The sequence below is a fragment of the Rutidosis leptorrhynchoides genome, chromosome 2 (genome assembly GCF_046630445.1).
Source record: "Rutidosis leptorrhynchoides isolate AG116_Rl617_1_P2 chromosome 2, CSIRO_AGI_Rlap_v1, whole genome shotgun sequence".
Taxonomy (NCBI): domain Eukaryota; kingdom Viridiplantae; phylum Streptophyta; class Magnoliopsida; order Asterales; family Asteraceae; genus Rutidosis; species Rutidosis leptorrhynchoides.
In genome coordinates, this window is record NC_092334.1 from 79,286,898 (window position 1) to 79,296,648 (window position 9,751).

The 9,751-nt window shown below is 33.8% G+C and overlaps 2 protein-coding genes across 2 annotated transcripts; both read left to right on the forward strand.

Moving 5' to 3' along the window:
• Window positions 1-639: 639 nt before the first annotated feature.
• Window positions 640-3,712, forward strand: LOC139891062 (NADH kinase). The gene is made up of 5 exons (XM_071873987.1): window positions 640-922; window positions 1,953-2,198; window positions 2,318-2,398; window positions 2,796-2,947; window positions 3,260-3,712. Exons 1-5 carry the CDS (start codon window positions 830-832, stop codon window positions 3,630-3,632), a joined length of 945 nt encoding a protein of 314 aa, XP_071730088.1. The 5' UTR covers window positions 640-829; the 3' UTR covers window positions 3,633-3,712.
• Window positions 3,713-6,036: 2,324 nt separating this feature from the next.
• LOC139891063 (B-box zinc finger protein 22-like) lies at window positions 6,037-8,743 on the forward strand. The gene is made up of 3 exons (XM_071873988.1): window positions 6,037-6,291; window positions 7,467-7,898; window positions 8,380-8,743. Exons 1-3 carry the CDS (start codon window positions 6,109-6,111, stop codon window positions 8,665-8,667), a joined length of 903 nt encoding a protein of 300 aa, XP_071730089.1. The 5' UTR covers window positions 6,037-6,108; the 3' UTR covers window positions 8,668-8,743.
• The last annotated feature ends 1,008 nt before the right edge of the window (window positions 8,744-9,751 follow it).

Here is a 9,751-nt window from a genome sequence, read left to right on the forward strand (position 1 = left end):
CTTGGTGACTGACGGCGAGCAGGGATGGGGGACACCTGATGGTCTCAGGTCGAGAGACTAACGTATACTTAGTGCAAACATGAATGACCAATCACGTAAAAAAATGGTGTAATAATCTATAGTTTCTATTAAAATTCTATAATGATGATGTCATTATTAGAGTAATTCCTTTATTAAAGAAAAATCAAAAAATAAAAGAAAAAAATCTAAACATGGTAGGTGATGTAATTAATCAAAATAATTTTGAATTAAAATTAAATGTTATTAATTAATTATTATTATTATTAAATCTTATTAATAATTATTTTAATTATTAAAATTAAATAATTTTGATTAATTATTTTGAATTAAGTAGTATAAAAGCTAGACAGAAGGAAACAAATTCTAAATTTATATTTTAATTTACACTTTTAACATAAAATGACAACTAATATTATCTCTTATGATTGGATGTGGATTGTTTAATACGCACTTTAGGTGTTTGATGAACGAGTTTTTTAGTCGGACTCTGTTGTTCCACGGGTCATTAAACTAAATGACTTTATCATTTACGTTCACTTAATACCTAAATATATCATTAAACTGGTTTGTTTAAAAAAGTGTAGTTTACTAATAATTTACAAACACAAGAGACTAATTTCCTCTCTCTCTTCCTCTCACTACTTTTCCCTCCATAAAAATCTCTGAACAGAGGGTTAAATGATCAATCTCAAATACTCTTTAGCCCTCTGCTATAGCCTATATGTACGTAATAATATGATCAATTTAATCCGTTAATTGCCGTTTGTTATTTCGTAATTTAATATTCCCGCCAACTTAACACAGACATATGGGAAGAAGGCGTCTACTGCTGCTTTTAAAACCCTTGAATTCTTACTCCTTTCATCAATCAACTGGCCCTTCTCGATCCATAAACCCTAAGGTATCCCCCCTTTTGTTTTTCTCTACAAAATTTTAACCTCAAAAATTGTTAAGGTCCAATGCATATCAAGTGTTTGATAAAATGCCTTATCGAACGACCACCGTTATAGCTTGTGTTACTTTGAGTGTTTTCATTGCACATGCACAGCTATTGATTTCAGATCATTGTATAAGCTTTCAACTGTTAGTAAGGGCAGATCTATCTTAGATCTAGTGGTAGCACGGGCTACCACTGGAATACGCGATGCAGTGGAAAATTTTCGGGGTTTTTAACTAGTGATACCACTAGATAGTGTAATTTTTTGTGTGTGACACCGCTAGATAGTCTAATTTTTTTTTGGGACTTTTAACTAGTGACACCAGTGACTACGAAACCTAGATCCGCCACTGGTCTAAGGATCTTGATAATGAAACAGTTTCTGTATGTGAAATTATTTAGTTTGCAACATATGTTTGTAGTTGAAAGTTATTTATTTATTTATTTATTTATTTTTTTGAAAAGCAAAAAATTTTCAAAGTGTAGTTGAAAGTTATAATGTTAATTTTTTTTTTTTTTTTTTTTTTTTTTTTTTGTAGCAAAAAGTATTGTCTGTATTCACCTAAAAGCCTCTCTTATTAGGGATAAATGTAAGTTCATACGATGATGGATGGTTTACGTTACAATTATTAACCGAACAAAGAGCCTACTCTTTAAATAATCCTGCTCTATAGTGGATATCTCTACAGAAGCCAGTATCTACATTGGGCATATGGTCTGCCTATAATTCAGTTCCATACGTATGATTGAGTGTGGTTACTTTTTATTATGTGAATTGGAGCATAGAGAACATTACAATAGTGTTTAGCCAATTAGCCTATATGTATCTTTTGAACTTACAATTATATTATTAGATTGTTGGGTCTTGGTTTATAGAACGCATTGTAATGAAAAATGAATTTTTATAATTGTGTTGTCTTCAAAAGTGTAATGTTTCTTATTAAAGCTTTTAAATATTTTTTTTAATAAAAATAATTTACAATTTTTTTTACAGGTATCACGCTATCTGGATAACAGGTGCAACGTTCATAAAGAAGCCATACAATTTTGTAAGGATATCTTACAAAGAAAGCAAGTTGACTGGGATGCTACTTTTCGTGGTCATCTGTCGGAACCCATTCAAAATGTGGACCTTGTTGTTACCATTGGTGGTGATGGCACGCTTTTGCAGGCAAGCCATTTGTTGAACGATTCAATCCCATTACTGGGAGTAAACTCTGACCCCACCCAACCACAAGAGGTTAGCTCATTCTTAGTTCTTCAAGATTCTATAAGTTCAGATCTCATGTTTATTACATTAATAAGTTTTCATGTTCTTTTATCAGTTTGAAAATTTTGTGATCTTTGTCATTTGTTTAGGTGCAAGAACTAGGTAGCGAGTTTGATGCTACCAGAAGCACTGGATATCTTTGTGCAGCAACTATCAAAAACTTTGAACAGGTATGATTGCTTGGCAAAATGACTAGGGTGGGTAGTCTGTAGTTTATTAGTAATTTAGTATGGGTTGAAACGGGTTGGGACACTTCTTATCTAATTTTTCATGCAAATAGGTAGAGTGTTAAACTTGATAACAAAATTATATTTTTCTAATGGTAACACAAAAACTTACAATAAAATGATTCAGGTAGTTTTATGTTTTAAGATACATATTCGGTGACTTCTGATACGTTTGACTCATATTAAAATGATTGTTTTTTCCTTTACTTGCTTGACCTGTTGAAGATAAAGTCCACTGAACTGAATCGCAAATAAGTAATTGGACATTTCCACTTTAATTCCTACTTGGATTGATTAACACAAGGTAGTAAGATTGCTTGAGGATTTATCGATCTTGCAGATAATCAATGACATCTTGGAGGGCCGAACAGCTCCTTCTGAAATATCAAGAATGTCAATTCGTGTGAACTCAATGCCATTGTCAACATATGCTCTTAATGACATTTTAGTTTCAGATCCATGTCCTGCATCCGCTTCTCGGTTTTCATTCAGGTATCAGAGGTTCCTGTATAGTTTTGACTTTTGACCCACTAACAATTTCATATCCATTTCTGAGATTTTATAAAAATTGCTAATGCATTAGTTATGAATAAATAAATGAGATTTCTTTTTTATAATGATAACACTGATTAGGATGCTGAATACTTGTATACATTAGGAGGCGGCGTTGGGTAGCTTGTTTGACCCTTTCCTCATTTGGCTAAATGTTTTGATAAATCTCATTTGACCCATTTGACATTACCACCTCGAATAAATTTTTGGATGCTGCATCTTCTAACATTCATTCTTGATTATATTTAAAAGAATCATGAAAGACGGGCAATCACGTACACCTTTAGTCAACTGCCGATCTAGTGGTCTGAGAGTCTGCACAGCTGCTGGATCTTCAGCAGCAATGCAATCAGCTGGTGGATTTTCGATGCCTGTGTTATCCAGGAATCTTCAGTACATGGTAAGGGAGCCCATTTCACCAAAAGACAACTTGAGTTTAATGCACGGATCAATAAAACCTGATGAAACCATGGATATTGATTGGTACAATAAAGAGGGACTAATCTACATTGATGGTTCTCGTCCTGTTCATCCTGTTCACCATGGTGATACCATACAAGTATCTTCACATGCTCCAATTTTGAAATTGTTTTTGCCTAAACATGTGTTACCTAGTAAGATTTGATTTATTTGTAGCTCAATTGCATGTAGATACTATATAAATAATGCTGCAGTGCTTTCCCGTGTTGAACGTAAAATGATCAATAAGCCCTTGTCCCTTCTCTCAATTACTAATTTATGCACTAAATCTTGAAGTACTGCACAAGTTCATTTTTCATCCTAATTCTCACCAACAATAACAACTTCCATATGAAATACTCCTGGATTATGGTTCTTTACATGTATCGATCTGTATCATCATGTGGGTTGCTTGCAATTTTCATGAAATGAAGGCCTCATGATGGGTTCATATACGTGTAAGCATCCATGTCATCATGTGGGTTGTTTGCAATGGTCCTTTACATGTAATTATCAATACCTATCATGTGGCTCAGTTGCATTTTTCATGAGATGGAAAACTAAATTTAGTTCATTTACGCTAGACGGTTAGGTAAAATGTCAAATGGTTAAAGAGTATACGCCTTTAACATGTATGCTTACATTCTCAATGATGATTCATACATCATCAGTAATACAATTTTCATTTGATACAATCTAAAACTTTGTAAGCAATAACATGCTCGTTGTGACTTTTACCCATCTGACTCGCTTTAAGAATATACGACATGTATCAGTTCTGTTACGGTAATTTTATTCCATTTTTCACTAGGTAGGTGCGTTATCAACATAGAAAATGTTAGTGCATAATGTAAGTTCCTAGTTCGTATTGTGTCTATATTGTTCATTTCAAGTGTTTGGTTTTGAACATGATTGTTGGATATTTTGTTTACTTTACTTGGATGATTATGTTACTTGCATGTTTATATAATCGTTGATTGTTTAGGTAACGAGATCGTTAAAGTGAAATTCAAAGTTAAACTGGCAGGTCATTCGCATGAAAGTCTGAGACTTTTGCACGAATGACAGACTCTTTTGCTCGATAGAGTCAATTCGGTATAATATTTCATATGTCTGTTAACTCACACGAAGGTGAGACCTTCATACGAAAGTCAGAGACTTTCGCATGAAAAAGAGCTGACAAACTATATATAAGACTATAAGAGTATGAGTTTCATCCAAATGTTACACATACTACACTAACCCTAGCCATATTTTATTCGAGTTTTCGTTTTGGTTCATCTCAAGACGAATAACAACTCTAGGCATCATTCAAATTCCTTCATAGTTGAATAAGATTGATGATTCGATCTCCGAAGTTAAAGTTCGTTCGATTAATAACTCGTTTAAGTAATCTCCACGCATTTATATCGAATATACGTTTGTTTCTAAGATGATATAGGCACATAGCTAAAACATATAATCAAAAGTATACACATATATTTACATACATAATTCCATATCAAATATCATCACGTGGTTGGTACAACAAGTTTCATTAAATTGAAAACCACACATGCTTAAACCGAGCTAAACACAAAATCGTGCAAAGGAAACAAGGTTGTTGTGTAGCACAGTCGTACAAATCAACTCAATATTTGATTGCATATGTCAAAAAAGTACCCACAAGTATAACTTTAATCTAGCTAAAGATATTGTATAAATGAACTTGTCGGCATAGCCCAACGGTTCACCCCATGTCCTTGAATCATGGGAATCATGGGATAGAGAAAGGTGATGGTTTCGATCCTTAGGGATGCCCCTGATTTCTTTAAACCAATTGAACACTAATAATGGTGTTATATATTGACCTTATAGGGAGGTTTTAACGACCCGCTCGATGGGATAAAAGCTCGACCACATGCCCGTATGAATTGTAGTTTGATGTCCACTGGTTAGCGGTTCGGGTTTCCGCCTGAACGTGTGCGTGAGTGACAAATGAGAATATTCGATATCAAAATTGTTGTTAAAAAAAGATATTGTATAAATGTAACTAATCATTTTTTATTTTCTGAACCTTAAGTTTGAGGAGGTGATATTTCTAAGGTCATAATTGATAAATTCACAATTATTTGATGCTATTTTCTCAAAATAACTTCAAATAACTTTTAACATAAATTTTTTGTAATTTATCATTTAAGAGTACGTTGGTAAATTTAGGTAAATCTATCAAAAATGCATTTGAAATATCACTCCGGGTAAGTTTGTATACATCATTTTCACTGGTTTAGGCAGCTGAACCGGCTACCTCATTAATCCTTACACTCACACACGGTCCGACCGCCCCCATCACGTGCTGAACAGCCGCAACAAAAAAATATCATGTAATTTTGTATTCCATTTATTTATATATTTATTTATATTTATATTTATATTTATATTTATATTTATATTTATATTTATTTATTTATTTATATATATTTGAAATTACGAATCAGTACATGTTCTCTTAAAACCCCCACTTGCTATTCCTTCCACTTTAGGCCTATGGGCCCCATATATTGCTTAAACCCTATTAATACATAGACCAACAGGCACAAGATAAGATCTGTAATAGTATTTCAAACTACAAACACAAACAAAAATTAAAATTGAAAATTCAGATGAAGATTCAATGTAACGTGTGTGAAATTGCGGAAGCGGTGGTGCTATGCTGCGCCGATGAAGCTGCTTTGTGTTTCAATTGTGATGAAAAAGTGCATGCTGCTAATAAGCTCGCTAGTAAACATCAACGTGTTTCTCTATCTCATTCTTCTTCTCATATGCCTAAGTGTGATATCTGTCAGGTATATTTAATTTTAAATTTTAATTCATGAATTACTTGATGTATGTTTTGAAATTAGGTTATCGTTTGATTATAATTTCGTTTTGAATTTAGGTAGATAGATGGATTATGTTGACGAACTAATTGAGTTTTAATTTCTGATTTGATATGTTTAGGTCATAAAGCAGTTAGTAATTAATTTTATCTGGAAATTAGTAAGATAGCTGGATCATGTTGACAAAATGGCTGAATTTTAATATATGTTCTAGTTTATTTCTTTTAAATAATAAATGATTTTAGTAATTTATTATGATATATGATGTGTGTGAAGACCTGAACTATGCATCAGTGAGATTATTGTGGCTGACTGGATTTAGTTGCATTTTAAATATAGTCGTAAGGCATATTATATGCAGTGAGATTAAATTACTTTGGATTTGGATGATATATGGTAATTCAAACTAAGTTAATTTATATGTTATGGACTGTAAGGGTGGGAAAATATGTGCATAATGGTTAGAGGTTAGGAGGAACATATATTATTGGTAGCAAGGTTGAAAAAGACGCGAAACGGGTCGAGACGGTCGGGACCCTAAAACGTCGAGACGGCGGTCGAGACGGACGTTGATTGACGTTGAATTTTTATATATATATAAATATATATATATATACACATATTTTAAAGCCAACAAACCTTCGTTGACCAGTTTGTACCTATAATCGCTATTATCGTTAATATAAGACAAAAAAACTAACACTAAACTAGGTCAATTTTGCTTGATTTGAGCGACTTTTGACCCATTTTAACCATTTTTTTTTTTACTTTTGACCGGTGTTGACCCGACCTTTCCCACATTTGACCCGACTTTTGACCGTTTACCGACTTATTAGACGACCGGACGGGGTCGAGACGAGCTAGTCACCAAAACGTTGCAACGGACGCAACGGACGTCGTTTACAAGTTACAACACTGTTTGGTAGACAGATAGAAGAATATAAAGGCTGACATGTTTGTTCCAATCAATAAATACATGATATCAAATATCAATCTTGTTTAGAGATTCAATTGTGAATTTGGGATATGAGAATTGTGGAAGTTGCACCTATATGAATATGGTGGCCGACTTGTTTAGAACTGATTGTTAATGTATAAAACATGTAATTTGATGATATCTGAACAATCATCAATTTGTACAGGAAACAGCTGGGTACTTCTTTTGTTTGGAAGACAGGGCTTTACTGTGCCGAAAATGTGATGTTGTAATACATACGGTCAATTCTTTAGTGTCATCCCATCAAAGGTTTCTGCTTACAGGAGTGAAAGTTGGGCTTGAAGCTGCAGACCCCGGTGCATCATCTTCTACAGTGAAATCAAGCTCTGGTGAGAAGATTCCAGAAGCAGATAAATCACATTCTGTGCCAGCAAGGACTGTTCCAAAGTCAATGACAAGTCAATCCAACAAAGTTATGCCGGTGGATATTGTAAAAGGTGGTGACTTTGTATCTCATAAGCTTCCTTTTAATGGGGTCACTTCTGATGATAGTATGCAGCAGTGGCAGTTTGATGATTTCCTTGCACTGAATGATTACAGTCAGAATTGTAACTACTTAGACAATGGATTATCCAAGGTAACTGCGTAGCCCTTCTCTATATGACATGTAATGACCTTGTTTGTGGAAACTAATGATATTGATTCGATATGATGAGAGAGGTTTTTACAAATGTGATTTTGGCTACTATAACCCATTTACTTATGAATGAGTCAACTTGGGTATGTTTTACATTGAATGGGTAAAATTTGAATATCAAGTTAAAAGAGGGGCAGGCCAAGTAGGTTAAAAGTCGCCCAAAGTCTAATTAATTCAGAGAGCCTTCTAACTCCTTTTTCTTTAAAGATTTAGGTTTGGATAACGATAATTAAGTCTTGTTGTAATCATATAATCACAACACATGAATTACCTTTTAATGAACAAATTGTGTTTGTGGGTCAACATGACCCATTTCAATCATCACCCAAAATTTACATGTTCCATGGCTCATTGCTACCTCTATATGATATATGCTCTTGCAGTCTATATTAGTGTTGATGCTATTACTGAATAATTATAGGCTGATAATGCAAAGCTAGAAGATTCTAACAGTCCCTCAATTCTACAAGCCAGGGACGTCAAATTGGACGGTGAAGATTGCTTGGGACAGGTACCTGATACATCATGGGCGGTCCCACAGATATCTTCCGCCCCTACTGCCTCAGGACTCTGCTGGCCGAAAGTTAATTCACACCGTCAACGGGGTTCTGATACTTTTGTCCCTGATGTATGTTACTTGCCCATGCCAAAGTTATATGGTTCTCAAGAAAACAATACTGCTATCTTAAAACGGAGATGGAATTTCTAGCCTGAGTTATCGTATCTGATAGTATGTGTTAATGTTGTAATGTTTAGTGTATCAACTTAATTCCAGTATTGTTAGTTGAAGGCACTTTCACATGTCGATGCCTACAAATGTGTGTAGCTTTAAAAAATTTATTCTCGGGTTGAGGAAGTGATACAGTGAAGTGTGACAGTGTGTTGTGAGTCGGAACCTGTTACTTTTGTGGTGCATTAGGATAAATGTAAAGGATGAATAATGTTTTATAGGAAGGTGAATACATGAACATGAAGTTTTCTCGGTTATTACTATATTAACTATTAGACAAAATCCATGCATAGTACTGAGGGCGTTTCTGTCTTTTCACTTTTTTTTCCCCTTTCCAAAAATCCCCCCACACTTTTTTCGAAATTTAAAATCGATCCCTCAAACAGGGTTAACTAAACTCCACCCAAATATTCAACGGGTCATATCTTTTCGCCCGCAACGAGTTAAATTTTTCCGACACCATCGTTAAGCTCGAAATAATTTTACGAAGACAATGTCACTAACTATACGCAAAACAGACGCTTTTTAAAAAATGCTAAATATTTGAGTCCACCTTTCATACATGTTGATTTTTTCCTCACGGGCTCCGTACCTATTTTCATCTATTAACAACATATACATATAGGTCTTATTATTTTTTAAAAAATTATTTAGTAATTTTTTTGATATTACTCAGTAAATATTCTATTCTTAAATCATACGGAGTGTTGATATAAGCTAACGAGTTAATTGGTTAAATTTTAAAAAGTCAACAACTCCATAGCAAAACGCGGAAATATACATATATTGTTAATTTAAGATAACATCTAAATCTTTGACGTGTTATACCTTTTCGTTCGACTCGAGTTGCGCTTCAACGACATCATCGTTAGCCACGAAATAATTTTACAAAATAAACATAATAAAATACATTGGAAACCGAACTCCGGCGCGAAACGAGGGTTGAAAAACTAGTTATAGCTATAAATTAGGCCCCCAAATGGCAAATTGATACTGTAATGCAGTCAAACTAGGTTAGTTATTCTTTATCGTGTGGAAGAAGATAGTTAAATTCAATAAATTA